Source organism: Tauraco erythrolophus, chromosome 18, assembly GCF_009769465.1.
Source record: "Tauraco erythrolophus isolate bTauEry1 chromosome 18, bTauEry1.pri, whole genome shotgun sequence".
Lineage (NCBI taxonomy): Eukaryota > Metazoa > Chordata > Aves > Musophagiformes > Musophagidae > Tauraco > Tauraco erythrolophus.
Genome location: NC_141482.1, coordinates 13,818,606 through 13,844,342, shown reverse-complemented (window position 1 = coordinate 13,844,342; position 25,737 = coordinate 13,818,606). Strand labels below are relative to the sequence as shown.

Below are 25,737 nucleotides of genomic sequence, written 5' to 3'. Positions count from 1 at the left end.
CCTGGACTGGGGATTTAGTCCCCAGTCACCCGAGCGGGACAAAAAACAGTGAGTGACATGCTCCCGCTCACAGCATGGACTAAATCCAACCTTAAACTGCTAAGACCAAGCATCTGACTTTTCGAAGGCTAAAATTATGTCAGCTGAACGCCCTTCATGGGGAAAGCAGCTAACGAGGAGGTGATGTTTGGCAGTTGTCTGAAGGGAAAGGGAAGGTCAGAACAAATCTCGCTCACTGCAGAGCGGGCAAGGGCTGCTGGTGTGCTTCATATGGACTGGCATTAGTCAAAGACCAATGGCCAAGGGTATGCGAATGGGTGTTTGACTGCTCGGGCAATATTCAACCATATGACATTTAAAAGCCTGTTCAGCAGCTGTTTGTAACGAAGTAAGCCTTGCTTTGGCTGGGCTGACCATCCTCTCGCACCGTGCTTTTTGGTTGAACCTAAATCCTCTGGTAGCAACACAAGACATGATTAAAAATCCTAGGCGTTCCCTTTGGAATTCGAGCCCGAGCCCTTTCTGTGCCTCAGTTTCCCCCTTGTAAAACAGAAATAACAAAACTACCTTTTTCTAAACCTCTGTGTTTATCAAGTGCACAAACAACATGGGTCAAAGCATCCTTGACAAGGCAGAGACAAAACACTTTGTACCATGCAGCCCTGACCTCTGTAACAACACAGGGACCCCTTGCTAGCGACTGCTTGCATTTGAAGCTATGAATTGCCTCTCTACAAGCCAGTAACGTGGGATCCAACTCCATCTGCCCACCTAGACCCAGCTCCTCAGAATCTGGATTACCTGGAGGGGGGCACGACTGTGAATTTACAAGCTTGCAGGATACTCTGCAAGCACTCCACTGAGGGTGCCAGTCCCTGCCAAGCGTTTTACTCATATCACATCTGTTAGTTTGTGAATCTGCTTTCAGCTGCTTTGCTCCCCAAACTTCTGCAGCTGAAATCCCTCTCCTGGACAGGAGCTCATTCGGCTGCCTGGTCTCCCACCTTACTGCCTGCTGCATGAAGCGATCAGGATCCACCGCTGAAAACGTTGTCAGGACGGTCCCCGTAGGCACCCCTTCCTCCAGCCTGATTAACTTGTGGTTCGTTGGGAAATACGGTGCTTCGTTGACATCTGTGACTGAAATGGTGACTCCTGCTGTCGACTGGAAGGACATCTGGATGCCACTGGCCAGGGGAGCTTGGTTTGATACCATCACTGTCAGCATGAAAGCTCTGTTCATCTCGTAATCAACTGCCTAAAACAAACAAACAAGCAAGTATAGAGCCAAGCAGAGAATAAATTCTACCTTCTGGCTGAAAGCTGCAAGATTTAGAAGGCAGATGATATCAAACTCATTGCCTCATCTCATTTCCTCCTGAGTTCAGTTCTTTTGAAGGTGTAAATTCAGACCAGCTTCAATCCAGGGGAGGATTTGGCGTTCCAGTATCTGGAGGGTCAAATAGTTAAAAAACAAAGTAGAAATTGCAAACGGCAGGGAGGATTTGCCCTGTGTTTTGTTCCAATGCTAAGTGGTTTCCAAAAAAGAAGCTGTCTGTGTTAGTTGAGTACATCAAATGAACAAATCCACCATGGGCTGCTCTAAACGCAACAGGTGGAGCCTGTTAAGAGGAACTGGACAGGTACTTAACTGTTAACAGCATTTAAAGCTGCTGACTAAGTAGCTAGGATGGTCTATGTGGACTCATGAGCCTGAAGTGCTCTTCATTTCCCCTCCTAAGTGAGTTTATAAGCAAAGGTGGAGGGGCAAGGAACAATGCCTGGTTCTGCTAATCAGGCAGTCCTTCCTCTCCACCTCTTGCAAGGTGCCTTGTCATCTCCTGAGGTTGCCTGCACATCCCCATGGGTGCATTATGCTGTTGGATGACCACAGATTGCTTTTCAACACACACATAAAGACAATGTGTCTTAGGAGCCCGAAGGAGTGAAAAGCCTTTGCTGGCACAACTGACTGAACCGCAGTATAATAATAATAATTTCTAAACCATCCCACTAATTATTACGAGGGAAGTTGCTAATCATCTGTCAGGGAGGCTTGAGTTATGCAGGATCACACCTCTGCTTGTTAAAAAATGTTTTGCTGCAATTTATGAATTTAGAAGCATAACCATTCTCCCTAATACCTTCTCCAGTGCTGAGTCTGCAAAGCGTACTCTCCTGGTGTAAAATGCCACAGTTCCACTGACTTTGGTAAAGCTGTACTGATTTACATCAGCAAGATCTGGCTTCCATGTTCTGTTTAAAACTCAGTATTGTCAAGAGAGAAATCAAATCATAGGAGGCTACACGAGAGAAACAAATTTCAGGGGCAAAAGGTAAAACAGTGGAATCTCTATTCGATTGAAGTGCAAATGCTCCTATTGCTAAATGGTTTCCTGACAGGCAGGGCCAACATTTAATAAATAAAAGGAAGCATAAAGATTCCCAGTACACCCACCAGCACTGACTCACAGACTTGCACCGCATTCAGAAAAGACACATGGTAAAAGTTCCAATTTAAACTCTATTCAGGGCCTTGAAACAATTTGACTAATGCATTTCCTCAATTTCTTTCACACTTCTCTAATTTATATTCCTCCAGTCATCTTTTTTTTTTTTTTTTCCCCCCTTTTGTGCTGGCCTGTTTGCTAACCTTGCTCCCAGACAGTCTGCACCTCCCTCCCTGCAGGGGCTCAGATGGAGCTGGGTGGGCTGATTTGAGCAGCTCCAAGGGGGATCGATGTGGGAAACCACAGGGCTCCCAGCCCGATGATGCACGGACACACTGACCGCACACATATCTGCTAGGATGTGGCCCATGCAAGGGAGGGTTCCCTGCACCCCCCCTCCCCCCCGAAAAAAAAATGTAGTGCTGCTCGCTCTGCTTTTTTCCCTCTCTCTGGGACCAACAAAACCAGGGCTGCAGAGAAGTGCAGGGAGCGGGGCTGGACCGGGATCACCCAGTAATGCCCATCCCACAGACTGTCCTGGAGGCATCAATGCCACGTGCTGGCACATGGTGGCACAGTGTCCACCACGCTTCAGTCTGCAAGACAGAGATGATCTGTCCCCTCTGCTGTGCCTGAGTCTCATCTCACATATTTTATTAAAAAAAAAAAAAAAAAAGTTAAAAGCCTGTGTCTTCACAGCAGTGTTTGTGCTATTGTCCCCAGTGGGACAGGAGCCCCTTGCAGTCCAGCCCTAAGCAGAACTTTTGCACTATAATAAGCAATTTCTACCAAGACAGTTCATCCTTCTGCTCCCTAAAACTGCCTCCATCTGAGGACAATGGTGCACAGAGCACACCATGTTTGTCACACTGCTCTAACCCCCTCCATCTCCACGCATCTCACTGCAAATGCTGCATATTGGTCAGTTCGACAGCAGCATCCTGCAAAAGCCCACAGAGCCACTACATTTGGGACAAGGAGGTGCTGGACTGTCACCTACTTTTTAATTTCATGTGCAAGAAGTATGTGACATGAAATGAAAAAGCAGCACCTTGGCAGATACCCCTTATTGGATGTTCGGTGTCTGATCTGGCAGAAATGGCTCTGAAACATCCCCCTGGAGATGCTGCACATCCTCCTCCTTCACTGGCCTCTCCGACCTGGATGCAGCAGAGTGAAGCTGAGGGCTTGCCACATGTCCTCCTCTTCTCAAGGTACTTTCAATTGAAGCGAACAAATTTGTCTTATGTTACTGTTGAGGCAAACAGTAACAGAAGCTTCGGAAGCATCTCCATTATAAATTCAGAGCTCTGATCCATGCAGAGTTTATAATAACATTTTACTTAGTTGGCTGCCACAGGGCAGCCACTGCTGCTTTTGGAGATTGTCTCCAGACTCTGCGGTGTCTCATCTGAGTGGGAAGTTTCTCTCTCCCCTTGATCAAGGCTTTCTTTGAAGATTAGGGTCTTGCATGGTTATGGGAAGGGTTTGGAAAGACGTGAACAGAAAAAGGCAATGTTACACTTTTGGTGATTGGACTGGAGCTGCAGATGGGGTTTTGCTGACAGCAGCTGCAAAATGGCCCCCATGAGTATCATCTGAACTGCAAAGGGTTTCTTGGTTTGGAAGCATTTCTAGCCCCTAAACTGCAGGTGAAGGGATGGGATTCTTCACGGAAGGCCCTTCTCTGCGCCATCCCTGTGACTGCTGTAGCCTGGATGCAAACGTTAAGGAGTTACATATAAGCAGCTTCATGAAAATCCAGCCGTGTAGGGTCTGTAAATGAAAGGTTTGTTACTTGACTTAATTTTTCACCTGTGTTTTCAATCTACATCAGGGATCAAAACAGCAAGAGACTGCTCCCATGCCACAAAGAACAAGCTCTGACCGGCCACCCAGTTTGACGTGCATGCATTCCCCAAACCTTTAAGCATATTCACTTATTAACAGAGAACAAAATATTTCAAAGAAGAAGGTGGATTCCTAAGAGTCTTCCTTTCTTCACCATGAAAATTTAATCACAAGCAATTTCACTCATTCTCCTTGCTGAAAATACACCAAAAAGCCTCCCGGCTTGATAAGGGTAAGAAACTCTGGGCACCCAGGAGGATCAGGTGAGGTTATACAGTGAAGACATTCAATGCAATTTCGGGCTTCGAGCTCAGCTTTTCAAGATAGGATTTTCATGTGGTTCTTGGCATTGTGATCACTGTGGGTTACACAGCAGTGGAAAGGCAACACCAGCATCAATGGCGTCTTGACAAATCTTCCCTGTGTTTTGCCTGCAAGTTCTGAATAAGGGAAGGTTCATTATGCAGAAGCCCTTGTGTAGCAGCGATGATCATGTAAACCCCCTGTTGTTCACTTTGATACACCTTTAAACCACAGTCGTGACACTCTACTGGATTAGGAAGAAGGGGTCCTCCCCTGCTCTCAGTGCAAACGTTGGCTTTTTGATTTCAGACTGGCTGCTGATGTCAATGGAAGTAATAGCGTTGCATTTTACTTTGCTAAATGTTTTCTGTTTAAGCAGAAAATATGTACATATGGATATGTGTATACTTGGATACATATAGGCATCCATCCATCCATGTCTACAACTACTGCTAAGCTTGAAGAGGTTTTGTAACGTTGCACCAGATAAGGCTGTCAACCGTCATTACAGAGCAATAACTAAAAGGACCCTTCTGAAATACCATCTAGCAGGTAAGATGATGTCTCCCTTAGAGTTTCAGCAAAGTGGCATCTACAGACACACGCACACATAGCCTAAGGGTCAGAGAACAGGACAAGCTCACAAGCTCACACGTTCCTACCAGCGTAACCTCATTGGCATTTCACTGATGTCATTTTTCCTAAAACCCGAACTGTATGTATTAAGAATGACTGCAACTTATTAGCTACAAGGGAGTGGGACTCTTTTTTTTCAACACAGAGCTATTCTTAAATCATGTTGCTCTTTAAATCCTAGTGTTTCATCCTAAGTTGTTGATTAAAACTTTTCGTTAGAGAAGGCCAGACGTGTCCAAAGATGCAGGCTTTGTCCATCACAAATTACCCTTTTCAGGTGCAGTGTCCAGTGTGTGTTGTGCAAGCTCCTACAGATCACAGCAGCCTGCTCGTGATGCCTTCACTTTTTTGGTAGTTGGAAGGAGCATCCATGGGGATCTTATCTGGGAAAAGATTCCGTGAACACTGAATGGATCCGGTTGTGTTCTGACTGTGTGTCATGACTGCAGAAGCATCTGCTGCCTGGGCGAATGAGAAGCGAATGCTCAAAGGAAGATCAAGTCATGTTCTTTGGAGGCAAGGAGGGAAAACCGAATTTGATACTTGCTGCAGATATCTTGAGTGTTCCGGCTCTCCCAGTGCTGAAGGCAACGGATGGAGGAAAGAAGGGACCTTTTTTTTGTTTTTTTTTTTTTTTATATTTACAGTCTTATTTCTCAGAGTCTTTGGACAAGATCTGCTGCTGGTCTAACCCAGGGAGTGGCTTTCACTCGAGTGGAGCTATTCTGAGCTGTGGATCTGGCTCACACTGTGTGTTTACTGCTTGATACTAGGAAAAGGAAAATTCTTCCAACTTTTTTCTGCCAAGCAAGTCAATCAGAGGAAAATCTCTGCTTTCCTTCTGTTACCGGGAAATTCACTTCTCCTGAAATCTCTCCTGGACTCCCTGCTTTCACAGAGGATCACTTGACTGATCCCCTGCAGTGAAATGCTACTGCTGATTCACAGCTAACAGGCAGTTTTCTGGCTCAGAAGGGAGAAGGTGCAGCCTCTGCCCCAGCCTGCCGGGCAGGGCAGGGCTGCGCAGCCCAGGCACCGGTCCCTCTTACAGCGCTCAAAAAGCTGAGGAGGAGCAGGACGCGGAGGTCAGGCTGGGATGCTGGGAGGTGCCTTCGGTATCCGAGAGTTTATCAGAGCTTATGGTGGGCTGAGTTGGGAAACCCAGAACCAGCAGCATACACTTGAAGTAAAAGTAGTCAGGACGCCTGCACAGAAAGGGATGGGAAACAACAGATTCAAGCACTCGTATTCCCAGGTGGAGAAGGCATGAAATAACTGCAGACTTCTGTCTTCTGGCAATCCCTTAGAGAGCTGAAAGGGTGATAAGGATGGATTTACTTTGGCTCTCCCCTTACCTTTACGACGGTTACCATGCCTTCGTTGGTGACGGGGTCTGTCCGGATGGTGAAATGGCCAGAGGGGTCTCCACTGATAATGCGGTAGATGGCATTCCAGTTGGGGGAGTGAGGCTGGTCCCGGTCCATCACCGTCAGATTTGCCACTACAACCTCCACTCTGTTCTCAGGAACTTCTCCTGAATACTGCAAATAAAAGACAGGAGTGGTCATGGTGGGAGCTTTCTGTCAGTCCTCACGACCACCTCCCCTCTCCCCTACATCAGCAGACTGACTGGGACACCAGTCCCATAAAGAGGAACACGGGGTTGTACGTTATGAGCAACACTCACCTTCCTCAATTCAGGTTTTCCTATTTCTTTCTTTGAATGCTTTTCCAAATATTTCAAAGTCTACTCTCACCTCTCAGCCCAATGGAGAACAAACCCACTACCACCCAGACACTGTCCAAGCTTCAGCAAAAGCTCTAAGTAAGCGAACAAAAAACGTTCCTGATACTCTCATTCAGTTACAGCAATCAGAGAGTTAATTGTCAACAGCAGGAAAAAATAGCAGACTAAAATGTGCTTTTTTTAGGATGACTATATCCCTTTAACCTGAGGTATTTTGTCTCAGTAAGATTTTCAGTGATGGCATTTTATTGCTTCTTCAGTGATTTTATTTCTTTCTTTCTTGTCCTTGATTTGATTTTGCCTCATTATTTAAAGTGTTTCTCGTGATTTTGCCATAGCCTTTCCTGGTGCTTAATTCTCTCATTTAGCACTGATTTTCATGGAGTATGTCCAGTTCAGGCATATCCTGATGCATTAGCTGCATTCTTTTCTGCTTTCCAGTCCCTGATTTATCACACGGCTGATCAGGGATCCTGGCCTGTGAATACTTCCAGTATTTGGGTCTCAGAAGCTGCCAGTAAGACACATTCCCAAATTTTCAACTGTCCTCATCTCTCAGCATCGCCTATTAGCAGCTCTTGCAAATCAACACTCTGATGGACATATGGCAAATTAAACACTGGGGAAACGATGGGAGCGGCTGGCTCTGAGTCTGCAACTGAAATCCCGGCCGCAAACTGCAGGAGCAGAGCACTTCTGAAAATCTGGCCTTTGGTGTGCACAAATGCCAGGTTATGTAAATGATAATAAATCATTCCTTTGTTAGCACAAGAGTCCCTTTCCACTCCTAACCCATGCCCATCCACTGGAGTCTTTCGGTTACGTGTGCTTATATTTAGTATATATTATTCTGCCACTGACAGCAAAAATATTCAATCATCTGCCTTATGTTAATGTAAATTGAAATTTGCCCTTTAGTGGTATCCGGAATGGCATTTTGCCCTCTTTTCTGTTATGCACCAGTCCTAAACAAGTTTTCATTAGTGAATGCAGATGGCATCTCTTTCCAGCCATGCTGAGTGGTGGGGAAGAACAGTGGGAAGCTGCGGGATAATTCTAGTTCCAGTATATGCTACAGCTCTTCTTTTCTCTTTATTTCTCATGATTTTACTCGTTTTTTTACCCATTCTCTTGCCAGATTTGGAATCTCTGCAGCATACAGCTTAAGCAAGGGAAATATCATATGGAAATTTATCAAAAGCTTCTTGAAAAATCCATTAGATTATGTCATATGTACACTCCTATTATCAACCTTGTCTGAAACCTGCTCAAAAGAACTCAAGGAGATTAGTTAAGCAGGCTCGTCTCTTACTAAATCCACACTAGTTATCGCCCATTACATTAAATTAATGTTGTATGGCATGTCAGCACTGACAAGCTGATGAGCCCCCAGTCTCTTTTAGGCGATGGCTGCACTGCTAACACCAAGGTATTGTATTGTCATGTCAAAGGAGTTAAGCACTCGGTGTCTCAAATCTTTGATCTAAGACCACAGTTTTTTTGTCTGTTGCTACCAGACTTATGCCCTGCAGAAGCAAACAGAATTAACTCATCAAGAGCAAGCCACTCGTTGTATTTAAAACATCTAAGAGGGCCAGTCCTACAGGCTGCTGAACATCTTTAGCAGATCATAACCCAGGTGCTGCCAATGAATTTGGGGTACACAGAAAAATCCCTCACAATTGCCAACAGATTTTACAGCAGCTTCTGTACAAGCCACCACAACATCTGTTTTCGGCCCACAGCAATAAAGTTTACTACAAGACATATTTTAAAAATATGAGGTATATTTAAAATTATAAATATACAAGCACATTTCAATATAAAGCCTGGAGGAAGATCGCAACAGTCTATAAAGCTATTCCGTTAGGGTAAAAACCACAATGCTCAGCACACACCGAGCAATCCAGGAGTTCATTCAGTCGTTGATACTTATTAGGTATAATATATATAAGTTGTTGATACTTATTAGGGAATGAGCAGTCCTATGTAGCACTGAGGGTGGATATGTCTACTAGGCTTATAAAGTTTAATATTTTCCTGATGAGAGCAGAGTACCTTCACTGGAATCAAAGGAGCCATCCAAACTATCCAGGTTGAGAAGCAAATCTTGGCAAGACGCACCAGGAAGAAGAGAACAACTTTCACCAGCGACAAAGCAGCAGCTACTGGGAATCCAAAACGTTGCCTGCCTTTCCCTCTACTAACACTCCCCCACTATCATTATTATGAGGAAATTCTGTAACGTGCATTGTCCACAATCATCTTTACCTTTAATAAAATTAAGTAATGACATTAAACTGCATCTGCTAAAGGAAGGATGGCAGCTCAAAGCTACCCACACTTGAATGTCATTCCCTCCCTATCCTGGAGTAATTTAGGATAATGAACAATACCATCTTTCACTGTGCCGCTTTGTAGCATTCCCCACGCTGTAAGTTTTCTTTCATACGATTACAATTGATTTTCAAATAAAGAGAAGCATATCTATTCAAACAAGGTAAAACAATGAGCAACAGAGGAGCTGCTGGAGTAAACAGAAGATTGATAAAGCAGTGCTTGACCTATACTTGTAGCATTTACTCATATTCCCCTGTAATTCATTTAGCTTCACTTTCAATTGTTGCATTTGAAGTCTTTAATTTCCAGAGTGCTTTTTAAAAGACCATTCACAAGGATTTCTGTGGCTGATTGTTACACGCTCCACTTCCCTTCTCCGATAAGGATTTGTTCTGAACTTGGCATGTTCTTAAATCCTTAAATTCTGTAGGGTTTTCTTTCTTCCCCTCCCATAAAAGCCTGTGTTGGCAAAAGTCCTTCTCTCATTTCCCTGAAACTGGCCTGTCTGAAGTCATGTCTTGCTGAAAAGGTAATAATTCATTCTGATTTTCAGGTTGCATCAGATTATACTAAAATCAGTTAATCCCAGAGTTTGTCTTTCATCTCACTCAGTACCTGACAGCACATAAACACACAGACAAATATCACTCCGGAGGAGAAAAGGATTGATGTGAGGGGACAAATGATGAATTCACACAACGACTTGACTTTGTGCAATAAATCTGGAGTTTGGGCAGTGAAGCCACGCACGGCAGAGTAAAACCAATTAGCTCACTGCAGCCACTCCTAGGGAGGTGTGGAATTGAGATGGATGAATACAAAGATAATTATTCAGGCTTCCTTCTAAAGAGAGTTCTTTTTTTCCAATGTTCTTCCTTTCTTTTCTAGCCAGTTTTGCTAAAAAGCTGTGAAAGCAACGACTTGTTCACCTGAATGTCTGCAGGAAAGATTTTTGTGTTGTCTCCAAGATTTGCTAATGATGATGCAACATTTGTTTCGGGCAGAAGTAGTTTACGAAGGCTGAACCGCCTTGAGAAAGAGAGTATTTTACAACCTATAGTTATGGATTCATGTAGAAGAACAAGGGCATCTCAGTCCTCTCATTAGACTCTGAGCCCTTCTCCTGACAGCTATGACTGCTGTGAAGTGCTGCATCTTCTCTCTAGGTCCTCTAAGTCAAGAGAAGCTGAAATGAGAGTGACTGGGTGCGTGTGTGCGCGAAGGGTGTGGGGTGTCCCATCTCTCACCACGTTCTGCTGCCAGGCCACCCCGTTAGGCAGCAAGCTCTCGATATGGAGCGACATGTAGCCGGGATACCCAGCACACAGAGGGGAGGCTTTGCCCATGCAAACTGGGTAAGCAGGCACCCAGCTCCAGTATCAGCTCCTCCATGCCTAAGGGCACGCTCCCAGCCAAGTGGTGGCATGCAAGCCAACTGTTTACCTTCTCCGCACGATATTTAACAAAGACGCTTGAATAGCAGGCAAATTAATAAACAACTGCGGTCTGGTTGCAGCAATCTGTGTAAAATGGAAAAGAAAAAAAAAAAAGATGAAAATCTCCTAATAAATCATTAATTGTGATGTGCCTGCCCAGCTGCAGTGCGGAAACAAGCAAATGTCATCCTAATTGATTGCTTCTTATTCCATCTTTATAGGCCTGCATTTTTTATTGTGGGGGTTGAATAAGCCCAGAGGTGTAAAAAACCTCTAGATTGTACTCTGTGTATCTGCAGACTTGATATTTAGATCAATAATAATCTTTTTTTTTTCCCCTTACTCCTACTACTGGTAATTTAGGTTTTCTTCCTAGCAGCCTAATTGCTGTTTTCTTAAGCCTTACTATCAATTCTCTGACCTTTAATTTCCAGTATCGTTCGCTGTACGGATGACTGTACCAGGTCTGCAAGTCATCCTACCCCCTCTACGCCGTACGGGTCAGACTGGGTTATGAGCTTCTGTGGCAGCAAACAGTGACCTCCAGGTTCTCACTCCACCGTCGCTGTCGTGCAGCACAGATCACAAGCTCACTTGAATCCCCAAAAAATCTCCAAAAACTCAACCCTATTTTGCGTGCAAATCAGATTTTGAGATGCTCATTTCTTAATTACGTTTTATTAAAGACCTACTCACTTTGATGTGCTCTTGAATGACAATCACCCTCCAAGTACCGATGTCCTCAGTTTTTTCTGAGGCGTGCCACGGCATCTGTGCTCTGCATTGCATCAGCCAGCAACTCTACGTAAGCCTCTGCTGTTGGTTTTTCAGGCTCATGCCCACAACATCCTCCGCACTGCAGCGGAGTGTCCCTGCTTCAACGTCACATTCACTTGGATCTACTCCACAGTCCATCCACGTATGCATACCATACTTCAGACTAGTTACATGCCATGTGGCAAATGCTTCCCAAAACGTTATCTATAAAGCCCAACATGCTCTTGCCAGCTCACAGTTTTGCTCCGCTGGTACGAGGCCCAGCTGTCACAGTGCTCATTCAGAAATGAATTGCTCGGGCTGCAGGCATCGGCTCGTCGCGGTCGGGCAGGAGTGAGCCTTGCCCAGCCAAGCGGAGGGAAGAGCGTGACAATTAGCTCGCCAACTTTTAAAGGATGCTTTGGAAGTTCTGCCGTTATCTTCAACAGTTTGTGCAACTAAAATGCCTCACCTGCCTGCAAAGGAGCTCTCACAGCTCTACGCATGGTGTGGTGGAGCCGGACCATCCGCTTGTTTATTGGGAGCTTCTACAAGGAACGATGAGCAATGCTCAGCACAGTCTCAATGTGCTGGTTTCACTTTTGCTGGATGAGTTTGAAAAAGAAAAGCAAGCCCTAAACTTTTACCTTCTGAAGCCGAACTTACAATGGGGTGTAGACAACATCCATCGTGTTCTTGCAGCTGACAACTGCCATTGGCTCTATGCTTTGTCTTTACTGGTGCTATTTTTTCAAAACCTCAAGTTATGACTAGTTTGGGATTAAATTACAAGATCTACTCTTTGAATACGAAGACAAAGCAGAACAGAGGAAAAGAAAGCGATACCCTTTCTCTCAGAAGCAGTAGAAGAAAACCCTCTCATTTCAGACTCTCTGGTGTGAGGAAGGAACGTGCAGGTTTCACCTTGGTTCAAAGACTCTTAAAGTACTTGCCAGGAGTTCAGAGACAAGAGCACGTATAGTAAAAGGATATTAAAAAAAAAAAAGACATTTGCATGTCTGACAATGAGCACCAATTTTTTTCATTATCAGATGTTACATTCTTGTGACAGTATGAAAAGATGCCGCAGAAATGATGACACGAGACACTATTCCGCTGCAAGATAACCATTTCCAGATAAATATATCTTATGAAACAAGGTTCGAAGTTTGCATAGAAATTTAGATATTTTATAAAAACGCATTACGACATAAAGGAGCTTTTTACAACATTCATATGAAAGGTTTAAAAAGAGATTAAAATTATGTCCTTGGAACAGCATATAGCCTTGTCAAGGAAAAAAAATTCTACATTAACCCCGTGTAGGAAAGTTGTACTTTATCTGTATTTCAAAGACTATAAAGAACCACTTTAATCAACCTACTTGACTTTGGGGACTTGCACGTCTCACTGAAACTCATGAAATCTGGCATAGTGTGGTTTCCAGAACACAAAAGCCTTTAATCTATAACCTGGCACTCTTGTACATTCAAATCCTGATACTATCTCCTTGTTAGGAAGAAAAATTGTGAATTTATCCAAAATGGGATCTCATCTCGTCTAAATGATGTAGCCTTTGCAACAGTGACCTTTAACAATGGTTATACTCAACAATAAAAGATTTTATCTCGGGAGCTAGTGGAAACAGTATATGTTAAAATTCTGATCTGATAGCACAGCCTTTTATTTTCCAGTTTTATACAAGAATCTTTTGAACATTTCATTTGCACTCTTGTCTAACATACCTTTGTTTCTTGCCTACAGAATGAACAGCAGGAAAAGGTAGCTGATACCTTTCTCCAGACTATTTGATTGTCAGGTGTAATTAGTAATGCTATCTTTTAAATACAGGTATAGATTTTAAAACAGCTGGAATTGCCTACAAAGCCTCATTTTAAAAAAATAATAATTTATATACATACATTTATATAATAAAACATTTTTGCACAGATACATCATTGCTTTACAATGGTTGGCAGCCCTATGCTTCCCTTCAGCCACAGAACTAAAGGCTAAGTGACTTGCCAATGTCTCACGAGGTGTTGTAGAACTGGCACTGGAGCTGTGTCCTGCCCTCTGTCACCTGGGTTGGGGTAGGATCCTGAGAACATCATTAATTCACGTGCTTCTTGATAAATCCATTAGTTCAGCCTGGATTAGTCTATTGATCTCCCCCGTGCATCGCCACATAGCCCTGTGATCCCCACTGAGCTACCAAGATGGAAAAGCTCCCGGATGGGAAGGCTGGCAGAGAACTGTGTGCTGGGGATGAGCTGGATCATCAGCGTGGCTCTTCCCCAGGCTCTGCACCGCATTGGCTTCAACTGAGGAACCTGAATGGGTTTGTACAGCTGGGGAAAACCAGGCCAAAAGGACACATCAGTTTTGATGGTTCACTGTCTTGAAGGCTAACAGTGGTTCAATACGTGGACCTTCCTGAATCGCCGAAGCAGTGCTGGTGTCCCATGCCTCCTCCAGCATGTCAGGAGGAGAGCTTTCCAACATGCAGACTGTATCACTTGCCCTTACTCTTGAAAAAACCCACCTTCCTTAAAAGAGGGTGAAATTCATTCATTTATTGGAATGTTGAGCCTCAAATTCCTTTCTCTTTCTTCAAACCACAAAGTAGTAAATAACCGTGTTGTTTTGAACAAAACTGCGAAAACATATTTTGCCTGATTTCCACGTAAAGCAGACTGACAAAAATTGTGTGACAGAGTTCAGCTCCTAAGCAAGCAAAACATACTCCACAGGTCTGACTCTGTATTTCTTGGTGAAATGTGTGTAGAAAAGGATGTTTCAATTCCGGCACCTGTAATAAAGTTTCATAAAGAACAGCCTTAAGCTGGTAAGTCTGGTTTAGGAATTTCTTATTAACTGCTCACTTCTCATAATGAGTTTTTAATTTAATTTTTTCAGATTTTAAGGCATATAAAAGCTGCTCATGTGCCTTTGGGATCTGAAGATAGATATTTGGGAAAGAGAGAATTTCAAGAGTACTGAAACTGAATTTTTTATGTACGCTATAATCCTGGTACTGAGATTTTTAACAAGTTTCCTGTGTAGCACAGCTCAGCCAGTCTGCATGCTGACTCCAGCTCAGACCTCCTCTGCATTGCAATCGAAATCTCTGTTGTTTCCAGATTAGTCTCAGAATTAGCGCACAGGGGGATTTTTTTTTTTTTTTTTTTTCTTTAATGACTAGATTTGAACATCACCATCAGGCACTGGAAAACCCAGAAGGTCTGGTCATAAATAGGGTTTCTGACTGGACAGAGCATCTTTGCAGGAGAAGGGCACTGAAGCATGTGTTCTATGGTAAAAGTGCTGCTACTGCGGTTTAGAATTATCACAGAATCATAGCATGGTTTGGGTTGGAAGAGACCTTAAAGATCATCTAGTTCCACGGACACCTTCCACTAGATCAGGTTGCTCGCAGCTTCACCCAGCCTTGCATTGAACAATTCCAGGGATGGGGCATCCACTTTTCTGGGCAACATATTCCAGTGCCTCACCACCCTCAGAGTGAAAAATTTCTTCCTTAGTGAAGTCTTCATGTTTAAAGATGTGATTTTCTGAGCTAGTGCCACGATGGTCAATCTTTTATGACCTTACTGCTGCATAAAATCTACTGGCAATGCCTGTCAGTGGGTGAGATCTTCCAAGCCCAGGGAAATATGTGTGCCTCCCCATCTACTCCCCTGTGCTGTGGTTTCTATGGGAAGGGAATCAGGACCAGATGACACGTCTCTGTGTTGCAGAGGTTGCTGAAGACCCCCTCCAATCTGCAGACAAACCCAGAAGGTTCAGCTGCAGCACTGCCCCAAAGCAGGCACAAGAAACCTGTCCTTCCGAGCTCCCCTTTGGATCGAGTCCCTAAAATCTGGTGTTACAGAAAAATGGATGCTCGCCTGCTTACAGTTAATTCAGAGCACAGAATGAAGACTAAATTAAATGCTCTGTAATTCATCAGACTTGCCAAAAGCAAGAGGCTTCTCGCTAAAATTTCATTTACAACAGGAAAGTCAAAGCGTGTGTAGCAGACAAGAGAAATGCAGTGAGAAATGGGAGGATATTCGGTCAAAGAAAAGAGGGAGTCACTATATACTGGTAAATTTAGGAAGGAAAATGCTTTTATTTAGCTTCTGTTATTTTCTGGCAGTTAAAACACATTATTGCACTAAGCTCAACAGTTTAAAAAATTCTACCATGCTCAAAAAACCTATGTGAAACCTTTTACCGGCCCTCTCTGATTTTAACTCTGGCTGTTCCCTGTGTTCTGACCCTTTCTTCTACAACTGGGAAATGCGAAGACATCCTGGACAGTTAGAAATGTTTGATAAGAGAAAACTCAAAGCATTACCAAATCCTTTGCTAAATCTCCTTTTTTTCTTTTTTTTTCCCCCAGTATGTCACTAAAGATTTCGTAAGTGAAATGTGCTTAATGAAATTCCAGATATATATCCTCTTAAAATGACATCCCTTGGAAGCAACTGTTTTTAAGGCAACAGAATACTGAAGAATTAAAAACCTGCCGACCCAAGGAAGTTAGCCAACTTCAGAAGGGGATTTATTTCAGTGCCTTGCAATAATGGAGTTACAAAATACATTTAAATTTCTCAGCCTTGCATCAGTGCCTGAGATGTTGTGTACTTTTAAGATAATGAAATAATCCACTACAAATGAGTATTTGCCTGGGACATCTGGCAGACGTAGAGATGTACGTGCCAGGGCTGTGTGGACATCCTGCCAAACCAGGGACCCTCTGGATGGTGCTGGGTGTCTACATTCAGGCAACTGAGTTGTGTCCTCCAAGGCCAGGTCTGGGCTCAGGAAGAGAATTAGGATATTTAATATGTATCCAAAAGCAGAAAGAGGCACATAATAAAGAAAAAATAATTCAAATTTGAGAGAAACACTACAGACAGATGAATTCTAGAAAAGAAATGCTGGTGTGGGTAGATACGTGAGATATGGGAGCATCAGTGTCTGAGTTCTTGAAATTTTAGTTTGACCGACACACCAGAGATTATGGGAACAATGTCAAATCCACCCACACACGTATCAGGTGGCAGAGACCACAGTGACTTCCATCACAGAACAGGAAGGTTATTTCTCTGTAGACGTTTCCTTTGACTATGGAGAGCAACAGTGGGCTGCGTCACACCTTGTTGCACATGGGTAGTGCACACGTGTTCTAGCACCTCCTTCTCCCTGGACAATTCCTCCATGCCACTATGGAAGGCATGGTGTGGGGATGTGGGCTACAGCTTCTCCCTCCAGATCCCACACACATTAAACAGGGAAGGAGAAGGAGGAGAGAAGTCCCTGCTAAATGAGACATTGCACCAGGAGATACAGCAGTGCCAGGTATTGCCAACGGAATGGCTCGTGACAAACGGGTGACGGCAAGCGATAGCTGGTAGGTGCTGTCATACCGCAGGGGCCGGGGGTGGTCTTGCCAGTGGGCAGTTACTGTCTGTGTTTTGATAATATTAACCCCACTGCAGAAAACAGCTGGCTAGAAAATTAAATGTCAAAACAAACGATTACGTATCACTACGATGCTGAAGATGGATACGCACGTGCCGCCGGACCCCATTAACGACAGCGACCGAAAAGCTCTGTAAAGAAAGGAGAGCATCGCGCTGGACGCCACGGGTGGGCATAGATGTCTGAGGTGCACAGGCACAGAGGCTGGGCTGTAACTCCTGGATTTCAGCCGCTTCCGTGCTGAGAAGCAGGGCACGAGCAGCACCGCGGGCTCGACCTCCCGCGCGGGGCTGTAGCTCTCATCAGCTGAGACAGGGCGCTCCAGCATCGACAGAGGAGGTTGTATTACTCTTGATTTTACACCAAGCACTACATGTGTCCAATTTGAGAGAGGCCAATAGAGGATTTTTTTTATATTCTTCCTTTTTTTTTTTTTTTTTTTTTGGTGACAGAAAATTGAAATCTGTAATGAAACCATCGTTCCCGTTTTCTAAATCACCGGTCTTCGGCAATTTTAAACTCCGAGGACTGAAAAATTCATTACTACTAACTTCTATCAAGGGTGTTCCTGAAACCAAAATTACTTAATCAACTCAATTTAGCTTCTTGTGTAGACCTAATTCAGAAAAACTTTATCTTCTTGAATTGTTATTGCAATTAATTTCCCCCCTTCTTTTTCTGCAGCAGACGACATTTCAGTAATTAGATATTTTATAAAAATGAGTTATTCATTCAGGGTAGCTTCACTTTTATATTTGATTAATCATATTACCACTGAGGTCTGGGTTTTGTCTCCAAGGAAAGTTTAATGACCTCATTTTAATCCTTCTTTTAACCACCAGGCAGGTATCAATGAAGAGAAATAAAATTATCTTTTTTTTTCTTTTTCTCTCTTTTTTTTTTTTTTTTTTTTCAATCTCAATATTCCATTTGATGTTTTTTTCTGTGTGACTGACCCATTTACAAGGAAGAATCTAGCTGATTCCAATTAGGTTCAGGACAGAATCAGGCTAAACAGAGCCTTGAACTGTGCCTTACTAACTAATGCTCAGTGTAATGGAGAGGAACCAGAACTGTTTCACCAAACAGCAGCTGGTTTAAAGCACTGTACATGATTAATTTGGTGATAATTTGAAAATGAATGTACTGAAAGGAAATAAACAAAACAAAAGCCACTGTAAATTTAGGTTTTGATTAATGGAGTCTATTAGTAAGAGGCTTCTATCAAGCAGACCACATTTTTTTTATATCTGTGTATATACCCACACAATGTAATGGAATAATTCACAAACACTACAATTTATTTGGGAGTAGAAGCTTGGAGATTATTGATGACTGTTTGCCTTATATCAGTATTTATCTATGCTTTGAATCTAGCTATACACGTATCTATATTTGTGTAGTTGTACTTATACATCTTTGTATCTATCTATCCATCTTGCAGACGACCCTAAGTGGTCCAGAAGGTATTTCATCCTTTCTGTCATGTGCTACACTGGTGTAAAGACTGAACAGAAATCACAGAAGGGACTGATTCTCTTTTAATTAAGACACGGGGAATTATTGTTTTCTCAAAAACAGAGAAATACCTTTCATTTTAGATGAAAGGGGTGACAAAACAAAGAGCGAAAGTTGAGTATCCACAAGAGAGTACGAAGCGTGTCCTGTTTCCCACAGCACTGCATTGAAAGGGTTTCTGGGCGCTTACAGATGCTGTGCCTGGGAAGAGCTGTACCGCTCACAAAAAATCTGCACCCCGAGTTGGGCATTTCACACATTCCTTATCAGAATCAAATCTGCGTAGGCATCGCATCTCCTAAGCTCTGTTGGATGGGCTTTGCATTGAGGTCGGGATCCTTATCTAAAGGTGAGTTTGATTCAAAAGGCAGGTCGAGATGTAAATAACTTCTGTGAGGACATAAATATTTTCCTCCCCACGGTGAACCTGCACGTCTGCAGCCGCAAAGCCCCTGGCATTAGTGTGGTGAGCCCTGGCAAGGCTGAGACAGGATGGGAAGGAAGAATATGGTTTCTGCCTGTTCCCTCTCCATTTGTTACTGCCACCCCTTAAACTAGCAGCCTCGGTCTAATTCATTGCTCATGACAAAGGTTTTCATCAGGACGTGCAATGTAATGAGAGGCAGAAAGCCCACATCAATGGATAAACACTGAATTCTTATTTAGGAAAACTAAACTGATTTGTAGTTTTTAGACTTCGCCAACTATATATTTAATTGAAACACGCACAGAATTAGGTAGATGCTCAAACGCTACCGGGCATATTCGATTCACTTGAACACAGTAATTTATTTCAGTTAGAGATGACAGGTCTGTAACAGCCCGAGTTTCACTGCGTAGTTCAGCTGAGCTTCGTTTTGATTGGAAAATTGCAAGCGAACACAGTCACCTGCGATTTTCCATGAAAGCACAATTGATTTTTAACGACAAATCCTGTCTGCAGGACTGTGCAGAACTCCTGGGTTTGTTTTCAGCTCTAAAACAACGCGGTCTTGTAAATTTTCTCACCATGGTATTAGGTCTTTCTCCTTGCTGGCTCTGACCTGCGCTGTCCACCTCAATTTCTGCATCCTGTGACAACCGGCTCTAAATTATGCCACGGGAATAATTTTGATGATTTTAAAATACTGTAGCATCTAGGTTAATAGATATTCAAATGTCATTGTAGATTTTCTGAATGGCACAGGTATAACGATGGGGATGGCGAGATCTGAACGGGCGACTACACACACAGCTTTGGTCTAGACGCTGGGAAATGAGGTACACGGTGCTCAGGATTTAAGCCCTTGATCTTTTCCAGATCTGGGCTCATGCCCAGGTCCTGGGTTAGCTACCCACTTCCACTGGTTTTCCTTGGATGAGCTGTGGTAAAACCTCTTTTTAGGACAGCCCTTGGTAGGCGTCCTGGTCCATTTTTCTGTCTGCAGGAAATCCCACTGAAATCCCGTTCCTGCTGGGTTCTCCCTTCACAGCGTAAGATTAATTTGCAATACATGAGCATGCATGTAAAGGGGATTTCTCGCAACGCTCACATGTACTGAATGCTTCCGGATACATCTGGCTATAAATGTGCTTAGGAAACCCCAAATCGCTGGCAGGCTGACTTGGTTTCCCATTTTGCTTTCCTACCACCATTAAACGTCATTTCTCCAAACCAGACCTATTTACATCTTTGCCTCACAGTCATTTGGAAGTCAGTATCTTTCAGCCCGAAAGAAAAGCTGAGAGTTTTCTCTGCTACTTTGCTATTTTTAAACTGGCTGTTAAAAACAGAGCTCAGCAAGACTCAGCTCGGGAGGCTGGAGACCAGGTGAAGCGCTCACCCCAAGCTTTGCCACTTGCAAAAACGTCACATTTTTACAGCTTACATCAGCTATTTCTGCAGCTCTGCACAGTGTTGCTCTTGCATTGGTTGATGCACAGCTATATTTTGTCCTCAAACAGCATTAACATGAGAATAAACACACACAGAACAAGGAATAAAGTTTTGGCTTATGCTTGTTTGCTTTCCCAGAATTTTGGCAAGCTCACAGAGCAGGAGGACTAAGCGAGCGCTATGCCACGGCTGTGAAAAAGGCAAATGTGATCCTAGGAAGTATTAGTGCTCTTGAACAAGACACTGAAAAATCCGTCTGGATTACTATATACAAATTGTGTCCGAAGAAAGAAACCTGAGCAGAGCCTGGAGCACACCAGGGTTAACAAAATAACCAGGGGAATGGAAAGCTGTAACGTAAAAAGGGGTCAAAGGAGCCCAGCTTGTGTAGCTTCACACAATGGTGTGCACGAGTATACCAGGGTGGAGATGGGAGAGAAAGTGGGAAGGAAACATCAAAACAGGAGAGGGAAGAACTACTTATGGTAAAGGACAATGCCAGTATGGCAGGGATGTACCGAGAGCCTGCTTCACTTTCCAATTTCCACGCACTTTTCTGAGCAGGCTCATTAGCATTTCCCAAAGTTCTCAGAGGAGCCAGGATACCTGCACAGACAAAGGTCAGACACTTTTGGCAGCACAGTGCCAAAACCAAAAAGCTCATCTAATTTGGGTCTTTCTCCATGTCATTCTGCTCATGAAGCACTGAGCTCTTCTCTCCGCAGATCTCTTTGCTGACTGATTCAGTCCAGCACGAGCCAGGTTCCTAACTCAGCATTATTGTAGCAGCCAGAGACGAGTCTGATCTGCCACTATTAATTAAATAGTCCAGTTAAAAACTGGCAAGAACCGCTTTTTGCAATGCACTTGCAACAAGTACTTGCCCCTCCACTGATTAGCCAAAGCCACTTAACACCTAGATTAACCTCACCCAGCAACACAACCCCTTCTGCTAGAGTACGAGCATCTCTCTATGCACAGTGTTATTCTGCACCAGCTATTCTGCTTTCAGTTCACAGCCAGCCCTTGGCCAGCAAGAGTCACCACTGCCCTGGTGCTGTGAGCCGGGAAGCGCTCATCCGTGCCCGATAGTCCGGTCCTAAACCACAAGAGCTGTTCCTAATGAGAGTCAGCGCCGGGATTAGCCAGCGAGGCAGCGCGGCAGGGAAGGGGATGTGGTCCTAGAGCTGCCTCTTTAAAACATGCTCCGCTGGATTCAGCCTCGGAAGAGGAGATTCTCAAAGCAGTGCCAAAGGGCAAATTTTAAAGTAGCTTTAAATAAGACCTCCTAAGGCTCAGGAGCTTAAAGAACTCGAATAGCTCAGTTTCTTTTTTCCCTTTCTTTAATTTTTTTTTTTTTTTTTAAAGGAGAAGTTGATTGCCAGGCAGGTTTTCCCAAGAATCCACAAGCTCAACTAATCATAAGCACTTCAGCCCTGTGAAATAATATTTCCCTTACACGGGCTACTATAAAAACAAGTTCTGCACAGTAGGCAAATTTAAAATAACTTTTAATTAACATTTAAGACACAGAAGTCTGATCATGCAAATTCGTCTGCGTCTCCTCTCTGTGCCTGATTGTTCCTGATTGAATACGATAAAAATAGACTTTGTATGAGTCAAGTGTAGGCATGGATTTCTTTTACTTCTCCTCCCCTCTGATTATGCATTTCTTTAGATGAAGTGGAAACCCTTGGATGGCTATTAACAGTATCATGGGTCAGACTGGAAAGGGCATCCTGCCTGATAGGAGTTGAAGATTTCACTGGAATTAAAGGCATTCCTTCCGTGAGCTAAAAAGATGCTTCCACTTTACATAGAATCTCACCTGAGACTATCCAGCATTGTTCTGTCTCAGCTGACTTTTAATCTCTGAAATACCAACATTAATTTCATTGCACCCCCCCTGTATCAGAGGTGAGCATCCAGACAGAGGCTCAGCTACGGATCTATATTAACACATAAAAAACACAACTTGCCTGCAAACAAGAGATAAATATTTGAAATGAGGCAGAGGAATTTCCACATAATTAAGACACGTCAGAGGACATGACCCTGTTATGAGTAACAAGGACTCTGGATAAGGGAGGGTACACTATGCCAGTACCTTTATCTTGTAATAGTTATGGAGCCAGTTTCTCAGTTAAACTTACTACAAAGCCTTTGTAACACAGTCCAGTTAAAATTGCACTATTTTACACCAGCTGATGACTTGGCAGATGCAAAACCCACCAAAAATGCCACGAAAATGAACTAGCACAGCTAATCACTCCCTAAGGACCGCAGAAAACTTGCACATGGAGGATTAAACCAGCTTTTTCTTAAGGCATCTGACCTGGAGCCTGCGGGCACGGGCTGGTCGGGCACGTCGTGGAGACTGTCACCTCTGCTCACCCAGAACTTGTACCACTGCTCTGTGGCAGAGGCAAGAACTGCCTCTCTCCATTTATTGTTGCAAGCAACAATGTCACATGAAGAACACAACACAAAGAGCGGGCTGAAGTCCCTCAGCTAGCCAGAAGAGCTTTCCCTGGGTCACGGTCCTGCACTAAATCATTAAAATTGCCCAAAATAGCTGCCTATGATGTTTATGGCGTTTCACAGGATGCTCCGCTCTTCTGGCGCAGATCGGATTGCTTCCCACTCCGGGGCAGTGTCTCCTGAGACATTTCCTCACTGTTAGCTGCTCTCTGATGCTTCTCAGCACGGCCAGATAGCATCGCAGATCAAGAAAATATTCACCATCAGAAAAAACAGAGCTGGAAAGGACTAAAGGAGGTCACCTCGCCCTCGCTTTGCCCCAGCACCTCGCCGTTTGATGCAGGTAGTCCTGGTTGTGACTATGAGGACTAGTCATGACTCTTGCTGATGGAGACTGGACTTAGAGCTACTAGCAGACTGTAGTTTAAAATTGTTTCGTCTAGAGACGGGGATTTTTCCCCTCTATATAATTTCAGAATCCTTTGTATGAGAAGGTGAGGCTACTTCTCCCCTGCTGTCGTGCAGGATCTTCCCCCAGCCTTTCAGGTGATGTACTAAAGGGTATGAAAACCACATCGATCCACTTCCATGTAAGCAAGCAATCATTCTGGAGTTTTATGAGAGTACCTTCAATTTGTACATTTAAGGATCTTCCTTAAATGTGATTTTTATTGCTCTTTTTCCACTTCTCATCTAGTACTACATTTTGATCACAGCCCACTTGGTATTTTGGATGTCCGTGAACCACCGTACCTCTGCAGGCCATCCCCTCCTGTGGACGTGAGATTTTGGCTCTTGTCTGCCTGTGTCTGAACTTTCAAATGGTCCGTGCATGCAGCCCCTTCACCTCCCTGCACGACGTGCCCGATTATGGACGTGATCTGACTTTCTTGACCATCGCAGTGGTTGTTTTCTTCTCTCCCGTCCCGTTGTTAAGTTTTACACAGTAACCCTAATTCCTGCTGCTGAACACATGAGCTGTGACACCAGCATGGTGCAGCGCCCTCCTGAGCTACATTCTTACCCAGAAATGATTAAGTCTAAAACCACCCTGGCTGAATGATAGGTAATTTAGGAGCTCTAAAGGGTGAGCCTTTGTATGTGCCTAGGCTGAATACAGTTGCTTGAGTTCCTTCCGTCTGGCAGCTTTCCGAGAGCAAACCACAATTTCAGTTATTCAGCCTATTTTGTTTTTACAACAGCATCTCAACACAGAAGTATTTAAAATAAAAATATACTGTATTTCTCCAAACAGTCCCCGGATTTAAGAGAGACCATGGGCTTTCTTACCCTCTGAGGAGCTGTAGATTTCCTGGAAAGAGATTTTTGCTATTTTTTAGAGGTGTTAAAATGCAGATCAGACTATTTGAGGACAGTAAGGAGATTCAGCTCAGGTTTAAAGAGACTGATCAGCCTGATGCTGTTCTCCCTGTCAGTCAGGGAAAAACCACATTATACTTCCATACTCACGTGAAATTCATCCTGGCTATACCCAGGAGTATATCAAAGAGATTTGTTTCCAAAGAATCAGAAAATATTATTGTAAAACATCCTTGGCTTTCAAATCTTTATAAAGTCATACCTGCTACTGTGTAAAGACCTTTGGCCCTTGCAAAACTCTTTCTTCAGTGATTGAAATCAGAGAAATAATGGTACACATCAACCCTGCTTAGAGGAAGAGTAGCATTTTCTAATCCATTTAATACAATCCTATGGGTAACTCTCTTGATGGCTTTTATTCCTTCTAGGTCTAACACATCTCGAGACATTAAATACTCAGAATTCACCTGAAAGTAAGTTTCCATTATCTCACCTTCCATCAGATTCAGCTTTGGGAAGCATTTTGGAAAGACATTAAAATATACCACGTGTGGAGGGACGCTGCCCTCCAGAAGACTTCGATGGGTGTGTGACTAACCTCATCCCACCACCTGAAACCTCCCCTCCTAACTTGCATTTGGAGACAAGGATCAGGCAACGTGGGTCATCTGGAACAACCTGTGCTTAAATGACGTGGCCACTAGATGTCATTCCTTTTTCACTCAAATGTGGGTTAAAGAAGTATTTACCCGGCAGAATAAGGTGTCCCTTCCCCACCACAAACACTAGGGCACACATACTGCCGTGGTGAAAAGTCTCATAGCCTGAGAGACACAAAACTCCGTAAGATCAGCCGCTATAAAATTTTCACGAGACCCATGATGGCAAGACAAAGGACCACACGGCCCAAGACTTGTATCAGATTTTCATGGCTCTTCACAACTGTATGTATCACACTTCTGGCTCTATTTAATGACAACTTTACAACACAAAGCTCAGTGTATTCACTACAGCAGAAACAAAGCGCATGGGCTGCTGTTAAACCCACCCCATACTCGCTGGAGCAGCGACGCAGGCTGCAGGCTGACACCCAGATCTGGAAATATATTGGGTGCTCGTTTTTCTCTGATTTCACTTCATCAGAAAACGCTGCCGCTGCTCAAGAGCTGAGCACATCACATCCACAAGCCCCGGTCCCGATGGCGATGGGAGGGAAGGACCCAGACCCCACATCTGGCATGGAGCCCATGGTGGCATGAATTGGGCTCTGCATGACTTCCTGAGTCCTGCTACAGATTTTTAGTTTGTAAGGGTGTAAGTAAGGGGAAACTTTGGTACTACCTGACTAAATATTTGTATCTCTTTTAAAAAGGAATGAAAATTTAGAATAGTACAAATAATAAAAACATTCCTCAAAGGATGTTCAGTGTCTTGAGCAAAACACAGTTTGACTTTCTGTATTTTTAAAGATTTGATATCAGTTTAAGATACATCGTTTACTGCTCTTTGTTGACCCTCATATAAATATAG

The 25,737-nt window shown here is 43.6% G+C and overlaps 1 protein-coding gene across 2 annotated transcripts in view; it reads right to left on the bottom strand.

Annotated features, from left to right (window-relative positions):
- Nucleotides 1–25,737, bottom strand: part of CDH4 (cadherin 4) — a 459,932-nt gene that overhangs the window by 17,563 nt on the left and 416,632 nt on the right. For both annotated transcript variants that reach the window (XM_086622684.1, XM_086622683.1), the window contains 2 exons: nt 6,596–6,781; nt 1,005–1,258 (listed from right to left, as the gene is read on the bottom strand). In XM_086622684.1, the coding sequence (XP_086478810.1) occupies nt 1,005–1,258; nt 6,596–6,781 (440 nt within the window). The remainder of the gene's footprint in view (nt 1–1,004; nt 1,259–6,595; nt 6,782–25,737) is intronic.